Source organism: Physeter macrocephalus, chromosome 14 (assembly GCF_002837175.3).
Source record: "Physeter macrocephalus isolate SW-GA chromosome 14, ASM283717v5, whole genome shotgun sequence".
Taxonomy (NCBI): domain Eukaryota; kingdom Metazoa; phylum Chordata; class Mammalia; order Artiodactyla; family Physeteridae; genus Physeter; species Physeter macrocephalus.
In genome coordinates this window covers 91,297,043-91,320,795 of record NC_041227.1, presented here as the reverse complement: position 1 = coordinate 91,320,795, position 23,753 = coordinate 91,297,043, and the positions used below count along the sequence as shown (strand labels likewise).

At 49.0% G+C, this 23,753-nt stretch overlaps 3 protein-coding genes across 9 annotated transcripts in view; 1 reads left to right on the top strand and 2 right to left on the bottom strand.

Moving 5' to 3' along the window:
- The window catches only part of ZZEF1 (zinc finger ZZ-type and EF-hand domain containing 1), a 78,833-nt gene extending 78,345 nt beyond the window's left edge, over positions 1 to 488 (bottom strand). Inside the window, exon 1 of the mRNA XM_055089781.1 lies at positions 1 to 488. Within this exon, the coding sequence (XP_054945756.1) occupies positions 1 to 354 (354 nt within the window). The 5' untranslated portion in view covers positions 355 to 488.
- Positions 110 to 20,846, top strand: CYB5D2 (cytochrome b5 domain containing 2). 7 transcript variants are annotated; one of them, XR_008619230.1, is made up of 5 exons: positions 625 to 1,168; positions 8,593 to 8,733; positions 13,016 to 13,202; positions 13,701 to 14,446; positions 19,424 to 20,846. XR_008619230.1 is itself a non-coding variant. In XM_055090407.1 (5 exons), exons 3-5 carry the CDS (start codon positions 8,679 to 8,681, stop codon positions 13,915 to 13,917), a joined length of 459 nt encoding a protein of 152 aa, XP_054946382.1. In that variant the 5' UTR covers positions 2,202 to 2,218; positions 2,327 to 2,486; positions 8,593 to 8,678; the 3' UTR covers positions 13,918 to 17,760. The 7 variants fall into 7 exon arrangements, 6 of the variants coding, with proteins under 6 accessions (XP_054946384.1, XP_054946379.1, XP_054946381.1 ...); XM_055090407.1 differs by lacking the exons at positions 625 to 1,168; positions 19,424 to 20,846 and adding exons at positions 2,202 to 2,218; positions 2,327 to 2,486 and having other exon boundaries at positions 13,701 to 17,760; XM_055090409.1 differs by lacking the exons at positions 625 to 1,168; positions 19,424 to 20,846 and adding an exon at positions 110 to 221 and having other exon boundaries at positions 13,701 to 17,760.
- Positions 19,461 to 23,753, bottom strand: part of ANKFY1 (ankyrin repeat and FYVE domain containing 1) — a 92,863-nt gene continuing 88,570 nt past the window's right edge. Inside the window, exon 25 of the mRNA XM_024127620.3 lies at positions 19,461 to 23,534. Within this exon, the coding sequence (XP_023983388.1) occupies positions 23,402 to 23,534 (133 nt within the window). The 3' untranslated portion in view covers positions 19,461 to 23,401. The remainder of the gene's footprint in view (positions 23,535 to 23,753) is intronic.

Genomic DNA, 23,753 nt, shown 5'->3' with positions numbered 1-23,753 from the left:
CTCCTCGAACCGCTCGCCCGAGAAGCCGGCGCCACGAGCCTCCAGCAGCTCCCCGAACTGCTCCAGGGTGACGGACTCTTCGCCGCGGCCCAGCCGCTCTTCCAGCCAGCGCAACAGCGCGCCGTGGTGCCTGGACACCAGAGACTCGCAGGGCGGCGCGGGCCGCAGCGCAGCCGCCGCCTCTCGCAGTCGGGCCGGCTCCAGTAGCGCTGCGGCGGGAGGTAGCGCCGGGGCCGCGGGGCCCGGGCCCGGGGTCGTGCCCGAGTCCTTGGCCCAGTCCTGGTGCGGACCCCAGCCCTCGCCCCCGGCGGCTGCCGCCTCGTCTTCACTGCTGTGACTCGGAGCGTTCCCCATGAGGTCTCCGTCTCGGGCGCCCGGCTCTGCCGCCGCCGCCGCCTCCCCGCCACGACCTGTCAACCTCCGACGGCACCCGGCGGGCGGGGACGGGGAAGGGACGGCGGCGGCTGCGGCTTCCGGCTTCCTCGCCGACAAGCGAGGATTGATGTCGCAAAGGCGCCGTCAAGCGGACTCCACCAGCTGTCGTGAGACAGCTAGTTAGGGCAGCCTGATTTCCAAGACGGCGCGTTTGTCATTACGTCTACGTCATCCCGCGGGCTCCTTTGCCACCATCTTTGTTGGGGGCAGATAATCTGCCGGCCAGGAAGGCTTTCCGCTGCTCACTTTCTCGGTATCCCTCCACAGTCGCTAGCTATGCTGGAAAAGTACGAGAAAGAGTTGGAGCCAGGGAGTGAACTTTTCGCCAGACTTTCCCCTTTCAGTCCTCCGTTGTCCCCTTGGTGACAGGCGGACACAGGAGAGCGCGTGTCGCGCTGGTGACGTCGCGCCGGTTCTCTGCCATCTTAGTTGTGGACAGAGAGGCAGCAAGCTCGGAGGAGCCGAGGCGGTGCGGCTATCTAAATGCTGAGGCTCGGCAGGCGTGGGCTCTGGCTGGGCCTGGCCGCGGCGGCGGCGGCGGCGATGGCCGCACGGCTGATGGGCTGGTGGAGTCCCCGCGCTGACTTTCGCCTTTTCATACCCGAGGAGCTGGCCCGCTATCGCGGCCGCCCTGGGGACCCGGGCCTCTACTTGGCATTGCTCGGACGCGTCTACGATGTGTCCTCTGGTCGGAGGCACTACGAGCCTGGGGCCCACTATAGCGGCTTCGCAGGTATTAGCGGGGCGGTTCACGCCTTTTCCTGTTACGACGCGGGCCGGTAGGCGCCTGCGCTTCATTCATTCACTTATTCATTCGTTTATTCATTTCCTCTTTTCCTCCCCACATTCGTCAGACCAGCGTGGGGACCGGGCTCAGCTGCATCATCCTTCTGGTCTGTTTTGACTCGGGCAGCACTATGGGCAGCTGTTGCCGGTCTCTGCTTTCCCTGTCTTTCCGCACCCTCTTCCTGAGTTAGGCTGGAGAAACACATCTCTCGCCTCTTACTAGTTACTTTTTACCCGCCAGCAGAAGCCCCCAGTACCTGCTTTGTGCCACACTGCGTGGCTCTCAGGGCCCAGAGATGAGTGACGCCCTGTCCCCGGCCTCAAGAGTTCCCCAAATGGTTGGAAATGATTCCAACCATTTCTTCAATGTGCCCCAATCGGAAGCGATCTTCCTTTCCCCCCACTCCAGGTTTCCCCTAAAAGTAGTAATTTGGTTTGAGTCGTTCTATTTGTCTGCCTTCCTTAAAAAAGTTTATCAGGTTAGGGGCTTCCCTGGTGGCGCAGTGGTTGAGAGTCCGCCTGCCGATGCGGGGGACACGGGTTCGTGCCCCGGTCCGGGAAGATCCTACATGCCGCGGAGCAGCTGGGCCCGTGAGCCACGGCCGCTGAGCCTGCGCGTGCGGAGCCTGTGCTCCGCAATGGGAGAGGCCACAGCAGTGAGAGGCCCGCGTACCGCAAAAAAAAAAAAAAAAAAAAAGTTTATCAGGTTAGAGCACAGGGAAGGAGTCTGGCCCCATTTACAGTCCTTAAGTACTTAGAACAAAGCTGGCACGTTAGGCCTCAGAGAACATTTGTCAGATGAGGATTATTCTGTCCTCCCCTCCCTATTTTATATCTTGGGGGATTGGAGGATGTGATTTGCCTAAAGCCCTCACAACTAAGTCCTGACAGGACTTGAACTAGGAGCACCAGCCTATTACTTTTAGAGATGTCTTACCAGCCCAGAAGAATGACCATCTTCTAGATTAAAAAAAAGAAAATGATGAGCAAGCCTACGGTCAGTGACTAAGCTGATATGAAATAAGCATTTCCCACTTGTCATTATCTCAGGAGAACTGGGAAGCTGCCTCTGGTACTTAAATACAAGTCACTTCCCTGTCTTTAGGGAGAACTTTTAAGAAATAGAAGCATTGACAGAGAAGGAATTAAGTTCAGTTGGTGTTGCTGAGCTCCTCAAACAGTCCAGAAGGGGAAGGGACTTACCCAGGGCTACACAGAGAGAAGGAGAGCTGGAACTGGAATCAAGTGTTTTACTTACCTGCCAGGTGAGGACACTTTGGTGCACTCTCCTGCCGCACTCTGATGCAGCCATCATGGCTGTATGCACAAGTGTGAGCAGAAAACGCTCCATTTCTGGAGTGATTTTTCTTTTGCAATGTGCTCTACTGTTGACTGAGTTCCTTTGTGCCCAATATTTATTCACCATCCATTTACTGACCACTGCCATGTAGCTGGCTCTGTACCACGTGCTGAGGAATCAGAGATTATAACATTGCTCCCCAACACCTATGCACTCTAGTAGGGAAGCAGGTATGTTCACTTACTCGCTCAGTCAATATTTTTATTTTTTTAAGAGATACTCAGATGGTATAAAATCCACCCTTTTAAAGAGTACAAGTGGTTTTTAACATAGAAAGATGTGCAAGTATCACCATTATCTCATTCCAGAGCAAGTTTATCACCCCAAAAAGAAACCCCATATCTATTAGGAGTCATTCCCCAACCCCTCCGACTACTTAGCCCCTGGCAACCAGTATCTACTTTCTGTCTCAAACGATTTGCCTCTTCTGGGCATTTCATGTAAATGGAGTCATGCATGTGGCCTTTTGTATCTGGCTTCATTCACTTAGCATAATGTTTTCAAAGTTCATCATGATGTTTTGGCATGTCAAGACTCCATTCCTTTTTATGGCCAAATAATATTCCATTGTATAGATATACCACACTTTGTTGATCTATTCATTATTTCTTGGATATTTGGGTTGTTTCCACTTTTTGCTTATTATGAATAATGCTGCTATGAACATTATGTACAAGTTTTGTTGTGGACATGTGTTTTCAGTTCTCTTGTGTATATACCCGGGAGTGGAATTGCTGAGTCATATGGTAACTTATGTTTAACTTTCTGAGAAACTGCCCGTTGTTTCCTAAAGTGGCTGCACCAACCTACATGCCCATCATTGATGTATGAGAGTTCCAGTTTCTTCACATTCTCAGCAAACTTGTTACTGTCTTTTTTTTTCTTTTTGATTATAGCCATTTTTATGGGTTTGAAGTGGTATTTCATTGTGGCTTTGGTTATTTGCATCTCGCTGATAACTAATGATGTTGAGCATATTTTCATGTGCTTGTTGACCATTTGTATATCTTCCTTGGAGAAATGTCTATTCAAATCCTTTGTCCATTGTTAAATTGTCTTTTTATTGTTGAGTTGTATATATGAGTTCTTCATATATTCTGGACACTTAGACCCCTATCAGATATATAATTTGCAAATATTTCCTCCCATTCTGCAGGTTGTCTTTTCCCTTTTTTTTTGAAGTATAAATGACTCACAATATTATGTTAGTTTCAGGTGTATACCATAGTGATTCGATATTTTTATATATTACAAAATGATCACCACGATAGGTCTAGTGACCATCTGTCACCATACAAACTTATTACAGTATTATTGGCTCTATGCCCTACGCTGTATCCCCATACTTATTTATAACTGGAAGTTTGTACCTCATAATCTCCCTCACCTATTTCATTCAACCTCCTGCCTCCTACCCTGTGGGCAACCACAAGTTTGTTCTCTGTATCTATGAGTCCATTTCTGTTTTGTTATGTTTGTTTTTTTGATTCCACATATAAGTGAAATTATACGGTATTTGTCTTTCTCTGACTTACTTCACTTAGCATAATACCCTATAGGTCCATCCATGTTGTCGCAAATGGTAAGATTTCATTCGCTTTTATGGCTAATATTCCATTGTATATGTGTATATCCATTTATCCATCTATGGACACTTAGGTTGCTTCCATATATTGGCTATTGTAAATAATGCTGCAGTGAACATAGGGGTGCATATTTCTTTTTGAATTTGTGTTTTTGTTTTCTTTGGATAAATACCCAGGAGTGGAATTGCTGGATCATATGGTAGTTCTATTTTTTTTTTTTTTGAGGAACCTCCACAGTGTTTTCCATAGTAGCTCCCCAATTTACATTCCCACCAACAGTGTACAAGGTTCCTTTCTCTCCACATCCTCGCCAACACTTGTTATTTGTTGTCTTTTTGATAATATCCATTCCTACAGGTGTGAGGTAATATCTCGTGGTTTTGATTTGCATTCCTCTAATGATTAGTGATGCTGAGCATCTTTTCACTTCTCTGTTGGCTATTTGTATAGCTTCTTCGGAAAAAAATGTCTATTCAGGTCCTCTGCCATTTTTTAATCAGGTTGCTTGGGTTTTTTTTTTTTAATTTATTTATTTATTTATTTTAAATGTTTGGCTGCGTTGGGTCTTCATTGCTGTGCGCGGGCTTTTTCTAGTTGCGGAGAGCAAGGGCTACTCTTCGTTGCAGTGCGCGGGCTTCTCATTGCGGTGGCTTCTCTTGTTGTGGAGCACAGGCTCTAGGCACATGGGCTTCAGTAGTTGTGGCACATGGGCTTAGTTGCTCCGCGGCATGTGGGATCTTCCCGGACCAGGGCTCGAACCCGTGTCCCCTGCATTAGCAGGCGGACTCTTTTAACCACTATGCCACCAGGGAAGTCCCTGTTTTGTTTCGTTCTGTTGATGTTGAGTTGTATGAGTTCTTTGTATATTTTAGATAGTAACCCTTTATCAGATATATTGTTTGCAAATATCTTCTCCCATTCAGTAGGCTGCCTTTTCGGGTTTTCTGTTTGTTTGTTTTGGCTGCGCCTCGAAGCTTGCAGGATCTTAGTTCCCCAACCAGAGATCAAACCCTGGCCCCCTGCAGTGGAAGTACGGAGTCCTAACCACTGGACCGCTAGGGAATTCCCCTGCCTTTTCATTTTGTTGATAGTTTCCTTTGCTGTGCAAAAGCTTTTAAGTTTGATGTAGTTTCATTTGTTTGCTTTTGCTTTTTTTTCCTTGCCTGAGGAGACATACCCAAAAGTATTGCCAAGACCAATGTCAAAGAGCATACTGCCAGGAATTCCCTGGCAGTCCAGTAGTTAGAACTCTGCAGTTTCACTGCTGAGGGCCCGGGCTCGATCCCTGGTTGGGGAACTAAGATCCCACAAACAGCACGGCCAAAAAAAAAAAAAAAGAGCATGCTGCCTATGTTTTCTCTTGGGTGTTTTATGGTTTCAGGGCTTCACTTTCTTGATAGTGTCCTTTAATGCACAAAATTTAAAATTTCTGACCAAATTCTATTTATTTTCCCTCTGGTGGCTTGTGCTTTTGGTGTCCTAGCTAAGAAACCATTGCCTAATCCTAGGTCACAAAGACTTACACCTATGTTTTCTCCTAAGAATTTTATATTTTTAGCTCATATAATCAAGTCATTGATTTATTTTGAGTCAATTTTATAGATGGTAGGGGTCCAATTTCATTCTTTTGCATGTCATTATTCATTTGTCCCAGCACCATTTGTTGTAAAGACTATTCTTTCCCTCATTGATTGGCACCCTTACTGAAAATCAATTAACTATAAATATATGGGTCTCATTCAGTCATATATTTATTGAGAATTTACTAAAGATCAGGCACTACCAGACACTGGGGAACTGATCCTGAAGTTTGGTGTGTCCTTTTCCCTGATCAAACTTGCAGACTAGTAGAAATGACAGACGTTAAATAGTTATTACGTAAGCAGTTAATCAGTTATTTTTGTGATGAGTGTTAAAAGAACATAGTGGTGGGCTTCTTGTTGTGGACCACAGGCTCTAGCCACATGGGCTTCAGTAGTTGTGGCACATGGGCTTAGTTGCTCCGCGGCATGTGGGATCTTCCCGGACCAGGGCTCGAACCCGTGTCCCCTGCATTAGCAGGCGGACTCTTTTAACCACTATGCCACCAGGGAAGTCCCTGTTTTGTTTCGTTCTGTTGATGTTGAGTTGTATGAGTTCTTTGTATATTTTAGATAGTAACCCTTTATCAGATATATTGTTTGCAAATATCTTCTCCCATTCAGTAGGCTGCCTTTTCGGGTTTTCTGTTTGTTTGTTTTGGCTGCGCCTCGAAGCTTGCAGGATCTTAGTTCCCCAACCAGAGATCAAACCCTGGCCCCCTGCAGTGGAAGTACGGAGTCCTAACCACTGGACCGCTAGGGAATTCCCCTGCCTTTTCATTTTGTTGATAGTTTCCTTTGCTGTGCAAAAGCTTTTAAGTTTGATGTAGTTTCATTTGTTTGCTTTTGCTTTTCTTTCCTTGCCTGAGGAGACATACCCAAAAGTATTGCCAAGACCAATGTCAAAGAGCATACTGCCAGGAATTCCCTGGCAGTCCAGTAGTTAGAACTCTGCAGTTTCACTGCTGAGGGCCCGGGCTCGATCCCTGGTTGGGGAACTAAGATCCCACAAACAGCACGGCCAAAAAAAAAAAAAAAGAGCATGCTGCCTATGTTTTCTCTTGGGTGTTTTATGGTTTCAGGGCTTCACTTTCTTGATAGTGTCCTTTAATGCACAAAATTTAAAATTTCTGACCAAATTCTATTTATTTTCCCTCTGGTGGCTTGTGCTTTTGGTGTCCTAGCTAAGAAACCATTGCCTAATCCTAGGTCACAAAGACTTACACCTATGTTTTCTCCTAAGAATTTTATATTTTTAGCTCATATAATCAAGTCATTGATTTATTTTGAGTCAATTTTATAGATGGTAGGGGTCCAATTTCATTCTTTTGCATGTCATTATTCATTTGTCCCAGCACCATTTGTTGTAAAGACTATTCTTTCCCTCATTGATTGGCACCCTTACTGAAAATCAATTAACTATAAATATATGGGTTTCATTCAGTCATATATTTATTGAGAATTTACTAAAGATCAGGCACTACCAGACACTGGGGAACTGATCCTGAAGTTTGGTGTGTCCTTTTCCCTGATCAAACTTGCAGACTAGTAGAAATGACAGACGTTAAATAGTTATTACGTAAGCAGTTAATCAGTTATTTTTGTGATGAGTGTTAAAAGAACATAGTGGTGGGCTTCCCTGGTGGCGCAGTGGTTGCGCGTCCGCCTGCCGATGCAGGGGAACCGGGTTCGCGCCCCGGTCTGGGAGGATCCCACATGCCGCGGAGCGGCTGGGTCCGTGAGCCAAGGCCGCTGAGCCTGCGCGTCCGGAGCCTGTGCTCCGCAACGGGAGAGGCCGCAGCAGAGGGAGGCCCGCATACCACAAAAAAAAAAAAAAAAAAAAAGAACATAGTGGTGTTACTAGAGGCCTTAGCCTCGTGGGGGAGGAGGACAGCGAGGAAGGGAGTACGGTGGCAAGGTGAGGTTGGCGGTGGCTGGTGCAGAGCCTTGAATGGCCTGTTAAGGACTATGTACCTTGTCATAGGGCCAAAGTAAGCCCCTGAGGATTCTCAAGCAAGAGAATGATATGATCGACTTATTTAAAATATCAGTCTAAGTGTTTTATGGAAAATAGATGAGCGGGGGACCAAATGAATGCAGGGAGACCTAGCAGGTTACTCTAGCAGTTCAGATGAGAGATGACGGCAGCCCGGGCTTGCTTAGTAGTAGATGGGACCAGACAGACTGATATTTAGGAAGAAATTATAGGACTTGGGGACTGACTGGATGTGAGGGATGAAGGAGGAGTCAAGGACTACATTTCTGGACTGAGCAACTGCTTATTAACCGAGACAGGGAGTACTAGAATAGAGGCAGGTTTCCAGGGGCTGGGGATGCAGTATGGACATTTTGAACTTGTGACGTCTAAAAGTATCTAAGGCACGTTGGGCAGACAACTGGATATACAGGCCTGGAGCTCAAGAGAAGTCTGAGCTAAACATACAAATTTGGCATCTTTGGCGTCGAGGTGGTACCTGAAAGCACGGGAGCGGATGAGATTGTCAAGTGGAGGGTGTGGATGGAGCAAAGGAGGTGAACAAGAACTGATGTCTGAGGCTGGTAGAAAAGGAGCTAGAGGGGTAGGAGGAAACCAAGAGTGTAGTGTCACAGAAGCCAAGGGACATGGTCCACCATGCGAAATGTCGCTGAAGTCAATGAAAGAACAGGATGCGTGCCAGAAAGTGTGTCCGAGATCCAGGGTGTCTGTCACCGGGGTGAGGAGGGGTCGGCTTTGCTGGGGGCTGGCGGTGAGGGCTTGGGGAGGTGTTTCTCAGAAAACAGATTCTTGAGTTGCTACAGTGTTGGTGATTTATAAGCTAATCTGCTGGAAACATCTCCCCTGCAGGCCGAGACGCATCCAGAGCGTTTGTGACCGGGGACTACTCTGAAGGAGGCCTTGTGGATGATGTGTCTGCCCTGTCACTTTCTGAGATGCTGACACTCCAGAGTTGGCTTTCATTCTATGAGAAGAATTATGAAGTCATGGGTAAGTATTCCACAGGTCATTTCCGTATATTTCATTTAGCTGTCTTGCAGTTTTCTTTTTTTAAAAAATAAATTTATTTATTTATTTATTTATTTTTGGCTGCGTCGGGTCTTCGTTGCTGCACGCGGGTTTTCTCTAGTTGCCGAGAGCGGGGGCCACTCTTCGTGGCGGTGCGCGGGCTTCTCACTGCGGTGGCTTCTCTTGTCGCGGAGCACGGGCTCTAGGCGCGCGGGCTTCAGTAGTCGTGGCACACGGGCTTCAGTAGTTGTGGCTCGCGGGCTCTAGAGCGCAGGCTCAGTCGTTGTGGCGCGCGGGCTTAGTTGCTCCGCGGCAGGTGGGATCTTCCCGGACCAGGGCTGAACCCGTGTCCCCCGCATCGGCAGGCGGATTCTTAACCACTGCGCCACCAGGGAAGCCCTGCAGTTGTTTTTTTGTTTTGTTTTGTTTGTCTTGCAGTTTTTTTAAGGGGCTGGAATTCTTTGGGGTTTGGACTCAAGGTTAAAATCTGAAAAATGCCCACGGATTTTTCACCTTCAACTCTGGCTGTCAGTGTGGCGGTATGTCCCAGAAGGAAATGGCTGGGGCGCTTGTTTCCGTCACCTTTTTTTTTTTTTTTTGGCCGTGCCACGGCTTGTGGGATCTCGGTTTCCTGACCAGGGATCCAACCCAGGCCCTTGGCAGTGAAGGCGCGGAGTCCTAACCACGGGCCCGCCGGGGAGGTCCGTTTCCCTGGCTCTCGCTCCTGGGAGAGGACTGCCCGACCATTGGCTTTGGCCTCTGCTGCCCCACAGCCTGCGCCACTCTTGAGCGACCCGCCCAGGAGGGCAGCTTCCCCATCTCGCCGTGTTCCAGGCGTCTGGCTTCAGACACAGTCAGGGAGGCTCAAAGCCTGTTTGCAAGAGGTTTTGACAAATATCCTTTTACTTCGTCCCCGAAGGACAGACATCAACCTGTGCCCATCCTCAACGAACTGCCTCCCAGGTGGAAGTCATGCTCATCAAACACGTGCTCAAGCCAGCTGTGTGGAGCGCCGCACTTGCTGCCTAAATGAGAAGATACCTAACGGTGTCCTAAAGAAATGTTAGACACTAAACAATAGATTGCTTCACAAACACTGAAAACTGGGATGGTTGGGCCCCCTTTCTCCATCTACTGCTGCCCTGACCTCTCACTGGAGCCCACTTAGACACCGCTAATTTCCTGAGGAACATCAGTGTCACTTCACCACTGGAACAGGTCTAAATTGGAAGTTCTTTCTCTGCCCCTAATGCCCCTGCATGTCTGCTTCTGTCCTTACTCCCTGGGTTACCTTTGCTGAGAACCTTTCACTGGCATTTTCACGGACTCCTCTGCTCCCTCCGCATCCAACCAGCCGAGGCTTTTTTCATGAATCTGAAGTTCTGTTTCCAGTGCCCTCTCTTCCACGCCCACCACTGTTGGCCCCTGTCACCCCAACCTGCAGCACCCCCCATCTTTGTTTTCACCCAGTCTGCACCAGGCCACTCCTCAAAGTCACAACTACGTTTGCCACTGAAGGAACTGACCTCTATCCGTCTGGCCTTCAGAAGGCTTGGTTCTCCCTTTTCCCCATAAAGTTGCCAAATCAAAGCTGAAACATGACTGTGTTAATAAGGAAAACACCCAACACAGAAGAATAAAAGTGGAGTCCTGTGTGTCAGCAAAGGGTGCTAGACCAAACACATCGCACTGATACTGAGGAGCAAACTGATGTGTTTGGTTAGATGAGTGAACTCGTCTTGTCTGAACGGTGTCAACCTGTAGGGCAGTGAGGGGCACATGGCCAGAAATGCCTCCGAAGGACTGTAGTTATAAACTCACGATATATTAGAATATCTGCTGTGGATACACTGTGGTTCTGGTCCTCATGGGGACCACAGATGAGCTGAATGCAGTTCCCGTCCTCTGTTAGCTCATTCTGTAGGGGGAGGGCAGTGTTAGGTTCTTTCAGGGCACCAGAAACCCTCAGGACAGAGCGTCAGAAGATGAAGGTTTATTACACGGGTGCACACTGACGGACGACAGTAGGAAGCCATCTGGGCAGCCACATGGCCGGGCCTCGAGGGGAAACGAGATGTCATTTGTGTGTTCTGGAGACCTGGCCAATGGTGACCGCCATTCTCACGACACAGCTTCTACCTCTTTCTCTGTTGCCTCTACTACTGCTGTCCTCTCTTTGGGTCTCATGTCCAAAACCCACCAGGACAGGCTTGTCACCGTGCGTACAGAGACCCTCTATAGGAGAAAGTGCAGTGCCAGGCCAACTCATAGACTGCAGGCCTGGGACTTGGGCCCTGATCCCTTCATTTATTCTAACAAGCGTTCAAAATGAATGCTCTGAACTAAGCTGCTTTGAGTGCTGGGGCCTCACTGGTGGGGAGAGCAATATCATAAACTAGCAAACTGACTAGACAATTCCAGATAGGACTGTGAATAAACTAAAACTAACGTGATGCATGTTTGGGCATGTGCGTGACACCTTTAGGGCAGACGGCCAGGGGAGGCCTCTTGGAGGAAATGAAAATTAAGCTGAGACCTGGAAGGTGAGAAGGAGCCAGCCATCCTGAGATCTGAGAAGAGAGTATTTCAGGCTGAGGGAACAGAGTACCCGAGGCGGGGAGCAGCGAAGCATGGTCAAGGAGCCTACAGTGAGGGAGGGAACAGCTTAAGAGGCTGAAGAAGCAAACCCAAGTCAGATGGTTGTCTTGGAGGCCTTTGATAGGAAGTTTGTGTTTTATCCATATGTTTTAGGAAGCCATAGGAGGGTATAAACCAGGCATGGAGGTGTGATTTATGTTTTTAAAAGGTCACCCCAGCTACTCTGTAGAGAAAGAACTGTGGGAAGGAATGAGCTGAAGCAGAGACCACTGGGAGGCCACTGTCATAATCCATCGTCTGGATTAGGGTGGTAGCGGTGGAAATGGAAAGGAATGGGCAGAATCAGGGTGTTTGGACCGACATGATTCGCTCATGGTTTGGACATGAAGGAAGGGAAGTGTACATTTAGATGTGGAGGAGGAGTCAGAGATCCAAGGCTCCTAAGCCAGGGAACACAGGCAGAAGTGATAATAGGGACTTCCCTGGCGGTCCCGCGGTTAGGACTCTGCGCTTCCACCACAGGGGGCCTGGGTTCAACCCCTGGTTGGGGAACTAAGATCCCGCGAGCCACATGGAGTGGCCAAAAAAACAAAGTGATAAGAAGAGAATTGGAAAGGTCAGGATAGGGAGTTGGACTTGAGAAGATGAACTGAATCTTGGGTACACGAACGTACCCTGGAATCTCAGTGCTCGGGGACTGAGAAGATTGGACAGACACAGCAGGGGCAGGTATGTACGGACACCTCCTCCTACTTGGGCAAACCTCCTGGAAGTGCTTTCTGCCGCTTCTCTTGCCCTGTGACAGGGGCTGCTGTGAAAGCCACTTGCACTTCAGGACTCGGAGATGAAAGTTCCTGCATCTAAGAACTGATCCCTTCTTGGCTCTGGCCTACAGGCTCACTGACCACTTGCTGACCACTGCCATAGCTTAGACCTTACAAATTCTGACAGGGATTTTAAACTAAAACCAGTTTCCACTCAGTTTGTCCACTGAAGGACTGAGCCAGAAAAGAATGGTGGAGGGGAGAGCATCAGCTCAGGGCCAGACCCACTTACTAGCTTCAGAGACTTGCCAGCTATTCAGTCTCCCAGTCTCTCTCCTAGGACCACGGGAGCACTGATTTCTCTCTCAAACGGGTGTTAGGAGGATTACAAAATACTGGTAAAGTGCTAGCACAGCTCCTGATGCTGAGTGAACACTCAGTAAATGACTTATTTATATCCATAAAAGACAAAATAATTCAATGTGGGGAAGAAATGAGCCACAAAAATGTTATGCAATAAGCCATTCATTCATCAAGCATTTCTTGAACACCTACCGTGTACCTCAAGCACTGTGGAACATTGAAAAATGAGTGACATGTGGTTCCACTCTCAGGGAACCGATGTCCGGAAGGGGAAAGGTTTTATAATTTCCGTGCTGGAGGACTCTACATGTAGAACAGGGAGGCGTCTATCCAGAGTCGTATAAGATGTTGAGAGACGTCAGGATAGAAGGCAACACAAGTCGCTCCAACCAGCTCTTAATAAATCAGCAGCCAGCAGGCTACTGTGGCAGGCGGAAGCCCTGGGGACTCGGCTTTACTAGGACTTCTGCAGGAGCTAAGCCTCTGTTCCTGCCCCACCTCCCACGGCTACTCTGATGTCAGCTTTCCTGTCACCACAGGGAGGGTGACAGGAAGGTTCTACGGAGAGGATGGGCTACCTACTCCAGAACTGACCCAGGCAGAAGCCATGATCACCAAAGGCTTGGAGGCAAATAAACAGGAACTGAAAGAGAAGCAGAAGTTTCCACCATGCAATGCTGAGTGGAGCTCAACCCGGGGCAGCCGGTTCTGGTGCTCCCAGAGGAGGTAAACGGGCTTCCCTTCTGTTTCTCCCGCCTCTCCCCCAGATCCATCTTCTAGGTCACCACATCTGTGTTGTTCAGTGAGGCCAAAAATTGACTGTTAACCCAGGGGAACTTTGTCCAAATACGTGTGCTCCGGGATAGCGATTCTCGAGCCATACGCTGCTTTTGAGACGCTCAGAGGCCAGTGGGGGAAAGCCTTTCACAGGTGTTGCCACCGGTGCAGGGAAGTGGCGCTGCCTCCTAGGAAGGCGGAGGGCAGGGGCCGGAGCAGCAGTGAAAGGACGACGGGCTCTGCCCTCGGAGGGGAAGCTGGAGGACCTCAGGGGAGAGCAAGAAGGTTCGGGTGAACACTGCAGACCACCGCCTTGGGAAAACACCAAGGCGGCAAGCGAAATGGCTTCTACTTTTCACAAGGCCTGGCTCACTGCTCCCTCTCCTCCCTTCCCAGAGAAACTCACGACTTCATGCTTTAAGCAGCCCTCTTTCCTTCTCTCCTTAGTGGAGGTGTGAGCAGAGACTGGATTGGCGTCCCCAGGAAGCTGTTTAAGCCAGGTGCCAAGGAGCCCCACTGCGTGTGTGTGAGAACAACTGGCCCCCCTAGTGACCAGACGCCGGACAAGCCTACGCACAGAAATCGTGGGGACCTGGAGCACCCCAGCTTGGAGGAATACACAGGCTGCCCACGCCTAGCCGCCAGGTGCAGTGTCCCCCCCTGAGCTGGCGCCCTGCGTGCCCGTGGCCCACAGGGAGCCCTCACCTGCCTTTCCCTGGTGGGCCCTTGACCTCTGTGCCCTAGGATGGCTCCTACAGGAAACAGGAGGGCCTGGAAGGACTGGGCCATGCTCTGCAGACGGGCCTCACGCCCCTCCCCGTGGGCTCACCATTTTGGTGACCGAGGCCGGCGCTCGGCAACCTGCCTAGTACTGGTCGGCCTGTTTTTGCCACTAGATCTCCTCACCGTCATCCTTTGGAGTTCGCAGGTATTTATGGGCACAAATTTGACCAACTCAAAGCTAAGCGGAGAGACGCGCAGAAGGGCTCTGAGCTCCAACAGCTTCCTTCCCACGGACTCCCAGGCTGCCCAGATCAGCTGCCGGCCTGGGCCCTGCTTGTAACTCCCACCCTGGTCAGGACATCGGGGGCTACATCATTCCCTTACAACTCAGAAACAAGCAGACACATCCAGAAAAGCCATACGAACTAACAGTGTCAACACAACCCTGTTCCGGTTCCCCACTTGCTAATGTGAGCCCTGACTTTTACAACCTTTCTTAAAAGTAAGACCTCTGCCCTAAGGCAAACTTGAATTTATCAATACAACCAAAAGCCACATTGACTAATTCGAGCTGGACCAACATAGTGAGAGGTGACAATAAAACAGGATAGGCTAATTCTGGAAATGGAAACGTTTTTGCTTATAGGGATGCAGCAAATCCAGATGACTGAACAAAGCAACAATATAAAGCAAGGATATTGTTTCTCTTTCAAACACTTACAATTAGGGGTGGTGTGTTTTCAAAGGGAGAAGTCTGCATTTTGAGCAAAAGGTAGTTTCAGGGCTTCCCTGGTGGCGCAGTGGTTGGGGGTCCGCCTGCCGATGCAGGGGACGCGGGTTCGTGCCCCGATCCGGGAGGGTCCCGCGTGCCGCGGAGCGGCTGGGCCCGTGGGCCGTGGCCGCGGGGCCTGCGCGTCCGGAGCCCGTGCTCCGCGATGGGAGAGGCCACGGCAGTGAGAGGCCCACGTACCACAAAAAAAAAAAAAAAAAAAAAAAAGGTACTTTCTCAGCTCTAACACGGACACTGGCTAGCACAACATCAAAGTTTGGGCAAGGCTGCAAATGCCAATACAAACAGCCTCAGCAGTGGGTGGTGTGTCCAAGGTCATCTGTAATCTCCCACACTGGACCAAGTTCATACCCATTACCTCCTGGATTCTAGTTAAGCTCATGGGGGCAAGGAGTTCCTACCTTACAGGTAAGGAAACGAATCTGGAGCGATTACGGGTTCATGTTCTCCCCATCTGCGCCTTCACCTCAACTTTTCCCAATCCCCTCAGCTGTTAATCTAAACATTCTCTGTCCTCCCTTTCTTGATCTTTTTTCCTCTCCTTTATCATTAATCTCACTTAATAGCTTTCCAGATTCATGGACTAGAAAACGGAGGCTGCCTGCCCTGAACTGGCATGGCTCGCTGCCCTTTGGCCACAGCTGCTCTTCACGCCTGACTCTCGCTCTTGGCTCCTTTTGCCATGCAGGATCTTCCTCACCTGCCTTTCCGGTACCTTTAACCTCTTCCTGCCTCCTGGCTCTTCCCTCTAAGTCTGCATTCAACAGCTCACTTCCCTTCCCTCCTGCCCCATTCTTCTGAGGCCCCGTATCTACTTCCTGTCCCTGCTTCCCGTCCCAGCAAAGCTTTGGAAAATGCTGCATGTACTCAGCCTTTGCTCCTCAGCCCCCATTTGCTTGCAACACAGTCGCCCAGCTTCGCCCTTCCCTGCGCCACAGCAGGATAAATTCTATACTGGCAAACCCACAGCCACATTCAATTATTACCTACCTGGAACTGTCCCATTTGAGGGCCCTCATGAAAGCCTCCCTTGGCTTTTTCCTCATCTCCCTTATCTCCCTCGGGGGTTCCTTCCAACCTCCTGGAAAGCCTCTCCTCCACACGCCTTCCCACCAGCTCCTCTCTCTCCTGCGTCAGCTGCCAAGTCTGTCATCTAGTCCAGGCAGCTTTCCTGACCATTTCTGCAGGCACCGCAGACGCCACAGTTCTGGCATCTAGTCTTCATCTTCTCCCTGGTGATTCTTCCAGTGTCCCTGGATGGTTCCACCATCGCCATCTTAAAGCACCCCGTCACAACAAGTAAGAATCCTGGCCATCATCCCCAGCCCCTTCCCTCCCGAGCCCCTCCTCCTGACCAGTCTCCAGGTCCTGGCAATCCCACCCCCTTACCTGCTCAGTACTCCTCCTCTGGTTGAGGCCTTCCTTTCTCACCTGGTCTAACTGCACTCCCGCCAGCCCATCCTCCACGCTGCCAAGCCATCCCCTGATGTTCAGGGCATCCTCCGTTTAAACCTCTTCAGTGGCTCCCTTATCTGTAAGGACCAGGTGCTGACTCTGCAGCGGCACACGAGGCCCTTCCAGGGTCCGTCTCCTCTCAGCCTCTGTATCTCCGCCACCACCTCCCACGTGCACTGACCCCTCCAGCCTTCACCTCGCTGCTTTATGCCTGCAACACCTTCACCCCGGCCGTCCCTTCTGCCTGGAATGACATGTCTTCTTCTCAGTTTTTCTACCTCTTATCCCTTAATAACTTAGCTCGATCAACTGGGAGGCTTCATTAACCACCGGCCCACCAGTGGATTTAGATGCACTTTCCTCTAGGAAAATAATACTGTGTTCACTTCTAAAATAACAAATGTCACAGTGTCCCGTAACTATGAGTTTCCTATCAGCCTCTCGCATTGGACTGCAGACTCTCTTTGAGACAGGGACCAAGGATCGCTTGGCTTTGTACCCCCATAGCCACCATACCTAGGACACGAGAAGTGTGCAGAATTAGCTCTCTCTTGCAGATGAGGCAACCAAGGCCCAAAGAACTTAATAAAGGCACGCAGCAGTGAAGCTGAGCCTAGAACTCAAGGTTCTTGTCCTGATTCAGTGCTGTCTTCGTGCCTCCATGGTTTGGTATGTCTCTGCCCTCCCTGGAGCAGGAGCAAACGATAAGGAGGCGAACTTAAGTTAGGACCTTATTCTGAGTTCCACACAGCCCTTGAGCTCAGTGCCTGAGGCATCCCTGCTTACTCAACCCCAGGCTGACTGAGAACTAGTCACTGCCACTGCTCTCCTTAGTCCTTGGTTATTCGACAAATATTTACCAAGCATCTGTGTGCCATGGGGTTGGGGCTGGGGGGAAGTGAGGCTCCTGACCTCCAGGAGCTTGTAGTATGGCCAAGGAAAGCCCTGGTTAGAGCGGCCAGAGGCCACTCCGGGGTAGGAATGCAGGGGTAGCGTGGAAGCCAGGGCCACAGATGTTTAGATCCTTCCAAAACAAACTGATAAAGAAAAAGAGCAAAACAAGGCACTTAGAGTCATCCCAGCCGAGTACAGGCCCGAACTCTGGCTGACGCAAGACCCCTGAGCCCACATTTCAGGACACCCTCCTCCAGCCTCTGCGGGCTGCTCACTTCCTGGCTCAATGAGCACTCGTTTCCTTTTTGATGCCGACCACTTACTTTATAGTAAACGGCCTCCTCACACCAGGGCAGTGGGTGAATCTCCAAAGGATTCTCCAAGAGTAGGTTGTCATGTTAATGATCCAAAAGGCTCAGCCATGAGAAGCTAGTGGTTACTGGAGAAATGCCTCTCCTTCCTCTCTCCTGGGCAAGACTATGGAGGAGGAAGGTAGTCCCGCCCTGATGGGAGCCACAGAAAGTTCAGCTCGGGCAGCTAAGACTTGCTGACAGAGGGAAGTGGAGAAGGAAACTAATACATGTTGGGCAAACATGCTGAGCAGGGAGGGAGCTTTATCTGTTCTCGCTGAACCTCGATGCCAGCGTTGAGAGGGTCTTTTTTTTTTTTTTTGGTACGCGGGCCTCTCACCGCTGTGGCCTCTCCCGTTGCGGAGCACAGGCTCAGCGGCCATGGCTCACGGGCCCAGCCGCTCCGCAGCATGTGGGATCTTCCCGGACCTGGGCACGAACCCGCGTGCCCTGCATCGGCAGGCGGACTCTCAACCACTGCGCCACCAGGGGAGCCCGAGAGGGTCTTTTTATGGTTCAGAAAAGGGGCATAAATTCTCCCACCCCACATCTAATGGTTACAACAGTCATCGCATGACAGAGCTGAGCTTTTTACCCAGGTCTGCTCTCTCTGCCACACCATGAGCAGTGTTAAAGCAAAGGCTGGGCAGCTGGCTGCCTTCCAACATGCTGGAGGAAATTATAACGTCTGCCTTTTAATCCTGAGATTCCAGTTTTTCTAGAAACACAGAACTAAGAGTGAAGAGCCCAGAATTTTTTGGCCACAGCTCAGTCCCTCTAACTTGCAGAGGGACCCGTATAAGACCACTGCCGCCATCCCTTAGCTTGCTCAGCTCCAGGACAAACTGTGATCTGAAAGACAGACCCTACGGATAGGTTAGGGATATCTGTTCAGAAATCTGTGGAAATCTGAATTTCCATCCTCGAAAGCACTTCCTATTGCCTGGGCCCCCAGATTCCTGCAGATAGGCAGCAGACATTGCTCCCATCAGCCCGCACTGGAGGGGACCCTCGCTGTGCACACCAGAATTCGTGTACTTGCATGAGAGGAAGGACATATGACTTATTACTGATCACCTTCCTCAGGGCAACCCTGCGAGCTAGGACGAACCGTGGTCACTTCTATTTTACAGACATAAAAATTAAGGCACAGAAATTATGAAACATGCCGGTTTGTACTCACATATTATGACAAAATATGACCAGTGTTCGCCTCAGGGACGGCTATTAGGATTACTTGGAATTGTTACATGGAAGCCCCCAACAGTGCCTATTAACTCTGAGTAAAGCCACCAGAGAATGAGATTTATCAATCACCAAGCTGGTCCGAACCGGGAGTGAGCAAAATGGAAAACAGGTAAGGGAAAGGAGAACACTAGCTCAAGAAAGTGTGATGGCGAGGTGAGCCACTAGATTCGTGCAGTTTGTATGGGGGGATTATGGATCACTAGATTTTAACTTGCAAACCCCTAAACTTTCCTTAGTTTTCTCTGAAACCCACAGCACCGGTCCTCCCTTCAGACCAAGGCCAGCAGAAACCTCACCATGGGGGGGATCTTCTCGAGTTGCTCCTAAATAATGGAGTCAGGGAGGGAATTTCCAGGGTCCGCGGGAGAGCTGCAGTGGGGTCAGGTGGCTGAGCCTGGGCAGCTGTGGTCACACACGTCGCCATGAGCTGAAGTCCGGGCCAAGAGCACAGGCCATCCAGGCAGCTGGTCACTATGCCTAAAACAGCTACTTTCTCACTGCTGCCAACCATGTGCTTCTGAAAAGTGTTGGAAATTCAGATTTTCCTAGAGGGTAGTTGTTAAAGAAATGTATTCACATGTCAGGAGTGTTAAAATTTTTGTTTGTTTGTTTTTAATGCTTACTGGTACTTTTTGCATTAAAAGGAACTACAAATGTGTTATTAAGGTTTCCACTTTAACTGTACAATTTTACCTCATTTTATTTATAAGGAAATGTTACAGAAAATGCAAATATCAATATTTGAAAAATACATTCCATTACACGGACTCCAAAGAAACGATGCTGCTACGTGCCATGGTCCTGCATGATGCTCTCGCCCCACACTGGGCACCACCCGGAACGGCTCGGAAGCCAAGGTGATCAACCCAAAGGTGTGCCTGCAGTTTCGGCCCAGCCCTCCCCCTGGGCATAGCACACAGGTATGTCATGGCAACAGCCAACTCATCTGCCAAAAAAGGACATTAAGTCATTAAGCTGAGCAGGCTGCCAACTCAAGACTCCCTAGCTACAGAAAACCAATGTTGTCGGTTGTAACAGGTTAATATATTATTTATGCCACACAAAAAAAGTAACTGTACAGGCAATGATCTTCCAAAGAAAATCTTTAAGGCATCTATGATAACTTCTGGAAATTTAATAAGTGTTTAGTCAAATAATCAGCTCTTCACTAAATTACTTCCACAAAATGAGAATGTGGCTTCCAAACCCTTTCGAAAGTTATTTGTCCTTGGCTTCCTCCTCTCCCCGGCGGGGCTGGGGAGCTTTGGTGCTTCAGATTAGGAGGGGCTGGTCTTGCCAGCCCCGTGCCCAGTCCTCCTGGGCCTGGTCCTGAGGGAAGCAGTCCCAGGTCCTGGAAGAAAGCTCGTCTCTCTCAGTCTCAACCCGCAAGCTCCACGCGGGGCTGTCACGGAAGCGTTACATTTACTTGCTCGTGCTACTGTCACCTGGGGAGTTAGTTTGCCTTTCAGATCTAAGCATTACATAGTTCAATAGGGTTTTTTCTCCAGATTCAAACGAAACCTAGATGGAGATCAAGGTTTTCCCCTGTCCCAAGGCTTTTCCTCCACTTCATGCCTACAGATGAGATTAGCACAATACCGTTCAATACAGCAAGTGGGAGACATGAACCGGGAGTGGTGGTGAACCCACAGGCACGCTGAGTTCCATGCAGGGACCCCATTCAGGGAGAGGACAGAGGAAAGCTGAACAGGGCGGTCACAAATTACTCAGGGCTCTGAGGTAGAGGACTAGTGGTCACGTGGACCCCACTCCTGGAGAGAATATGGCAGGCGAACTGAACAATCTAATCCAGCCTCGACTAAGGTGGTAACTGGGGTTGACAATGCACAGGCAGCAAACTCCAAACGGACACACATTCGAATACATCATTCAGTGAGACCCCACTAAAAAGATAACTGAAAATGAAGAAGTCCTAAGTGTATGTAGGCACTTAAGTTTGTGGGAAATTCCTGTGTTCGAGGATCATAGCAAGTTAGTTTTAGCCATTCCATTTATATATATAGCACATGGTTTGTACCTTCATCTTTAAAAAAAAAAAAAAAAGGACTGTTAAGAACACACTGTATCATAAATCTGGTGATGAGCATGAGGCAGTTAAAAAGCTAATTTAGCGTAACAATGTTGACTGATTCAGCAAATTATATTTCAATAAAGTTTATTCTTCCTGCTCTACTCATTCACAGTTGGCAACTTTCTGAATGAATAAAATTGAGTTTTTTCTATTAGTATGTTAAGCTATGGATTAAAATGTAACAAGAACAGCCAGGCAGTTCTAGAGTCAAGTTTGACGGCTTGGAGAGCACAAAGGGGCCTGAGAGCATGTCAGGTCCCCCCAGGTCAGCCACCACTCAAGGAACCTGAGACACAGCCCCGTAAGCATCAGCACGGCAGGGAGAGCCTAAGACTGTGGAAAGGTGCTTTTTCTAGATCTACAAGAATGCACCCTGAAGCCAATGCAGAACTCACAAAATGTTCCCCCAACTTGTGGCAGCTAAGTACCATTGCTATCCCTGGACTCTGTGAAGAAAAAGAAGCTTGACTCAACGATTTCAAACATGATTTTAAGATTTTTAAGTGAAATTAGAGTGTTACTGAAATTGGTATAGTAGGGCAGGGGCAGGACAATCCACCTCATCCCTGACTGAATTCCCGTCCTCCTCTCCCTACCGTGGACGTTAAAAGAACAGGTATAAAAGTACCGACTACCTCAATTCATATCTGAAGCATAATTATCTACTTTCCGATTAAAGAATCAAGCCACCTAACTAAGGCCTACTTCCTCAGGCCCTGTTCAGGCAACAGAAAATGGAAACTGACCACATGCTTCGTGTGGTCAGGTGTTTGCCAAGACTAGCTGTTTTCCTATAAAAATTCTATATGAAATATGTCACAGACTTTAGGGGACAGGGGAACTCTTCTAATTAATTTTTTCTTCGAAACATTGTGCACAAGCTCATATTAACATAGAAAGCATATATATCTTATAAACCCACAGAAATGTTAAAAAAAAAAAAAAAAGTAGCACTGTGGTTCATCAGCTCATTTTACACACATATTTAGGCAGTAAGATGTATAAATCTACAGCAACATGGAGGACATACCACTATCCAAACAAAACAAGAGGCTGCTGCAAAAAAATATTTAGTCCCTTTTACACATATATATCCGTACTTCATTAATACAAAAAAATGTAGTGGTTAAATGTCTGAAAAAAACAGTATGTAAGATTGAGATTGTTAATCTCTGAGTATAGCTGTACAACACATATTTGTTCATCTCAGAGTTTTGTTTCGTTTTTAAGCAGTGGTAGAAGTTTCTCTTTAAATGTGCATTTTTTAAAAAACTGGCCAAACCTTCAAAAGAAAAGAAGTTTAACACTTCAGGATTAATGCATGTACTAGCAGCAACTAAGGCCTGGTAGGCTCTGGGGGCCTCATTCAGCACACGAGCGAGCCTTCCAAGATGGGGTCACACACGCTTGGCCAGGGCCTTTGGCTGTTGGCTCTTATGGGGCAAGGACCTAGGACCTGGGACCTGGGACGGACAGCACTCACAACATAACTAAAAAGGTTTCAGCAAGAAGCACTCATGTCAAGGAGATGGGACCTGCCAGCCTGAGGCCGGAGATTCCCCTTCCCCTCGCTTGGCCCATGTCACTCTCCTGCTCCAAATGACACTCCGCAGGAGTTTTCCCTTTAAGACTTAGTGTGAGCTGAGGTCCAGTCAAAGCCGATCATTAGAATCACTGATGCACGGATGTGTGAGGGTATTTTTGAATATGGATTTTTAAATTGGAATCACCAATAATGCAGCTATGTAAAAAGTGCAGCACGATGAAAGTGCATTTTCTCCACCACTGCCTACTGGCAGGTGACTGAGGGCTCCACAGACAGGACACAGCGAGATGAGAGAACAAGCCGGCTGCTAGGAGGTGTCAAGCTGCCACACCGCGATCCTGACACCCGAGTAGCATGAATACTGGGAAAGCTTTCAGTTGTTAAGGCCACAATTTTTCAGCTCTCATCTTTGAACCCTGCTTAGAAAGATTTCACCTTTTTTAAAGGGGTAGTTCACTAAAAATACAGCTTAGCTTTTCCCAAGAAAAAAAAAAAAAAAGAGAGAGAGAGAGAAAGAGAGAGCGAGATTTCAGGGCAAGAGGATCCTATTACCTTTACGAAAACACTGTGCAGAAAAGTCCACAGCCACGTACCCTAGAGTAAAGCCAGCTCTTGTCGTGCAGCCAGATGCCAGCTTCCTACGGTCAGGCTCTGCCTGGGAAGTCCGCCCAGTCAGGAAGACTTCATGAATGCTCTGAGATGGACACTAAGCTACCGGAAGGGAAAATGGTTTTCGAAGCATCCTTGTACATTGCTAGCAGAATGGGGTCTAATTCCTATCACATTTACCACTTAGGCTAAAAGGCCTGGTCCAATTAGTGAGACATCTAGTGACCTTGATCATAGTCTGATAAACTGACAATCACACAGAATCATTTGAGATGGGATCTATCACACCGTGGTCCTTAACTGTTCCAGTCTATTGCCGCAAGAAGACAACTGCCAGCTCCTGCTCTGGGGGGTGGGGGGGTTGGGGGGGGTCAGGCTGGTGAGCAGAGCAGCTGCTGGGGAGGGAACCGAGGATGTAGCCTGGAGCCCCCCGGGGGCTCACTAAGAGACCCCACCCAAGGTCAGTACATCAAAGCAAATGTTGCAGACTCGCACAGGCTTGTTCAGATCAAACTTTATAACAGGAATCTCCTTGGTCGAGCATTTATGGCAAAGAAGACGTCCGCAGTGACGGCTGTGGGAAGCAAAGAAAGGAAGCGTCAGAGGGGTTCTCGAGAGCAGGCTGCCGCCCGGCACGCGAGCACAGCACGGCAGTGCCCCGTCGGACAAGCAAGCCCACGCCTGGCACTCCGAGGTCAGCTCTGCCCCTCGCCAGCCAAATCACACCAACGCATGTACAATTTATAGTCCATGAAAATAAAATTCTAGCCAGTAATTAAGCTAAAGTGATCCT

Coding starts and splice junctions, on each gene's coding strand:
- CYB5D2 (XM_055090404.1), top strand. CDS start 919: ATGCTGAGGCTCGGCAGGCGTGGGCTCTGGCTGGGCCTGGCCGCGGCG. Junction 1,169..8,592: donor CCACTATAGCGGCTTCGCAG/GTATTAGCGGGG, acceptor TCTCCCCTGCAG/GCCGAGACGCATCCAGAGCG. Junction 8,734..13,015: donor GAAGAATTATGAAGTCATGG/GTAAGTATTCCA, acceptor CTGTCACCACAG/GGAGGGTGACAGGAAGGTTC.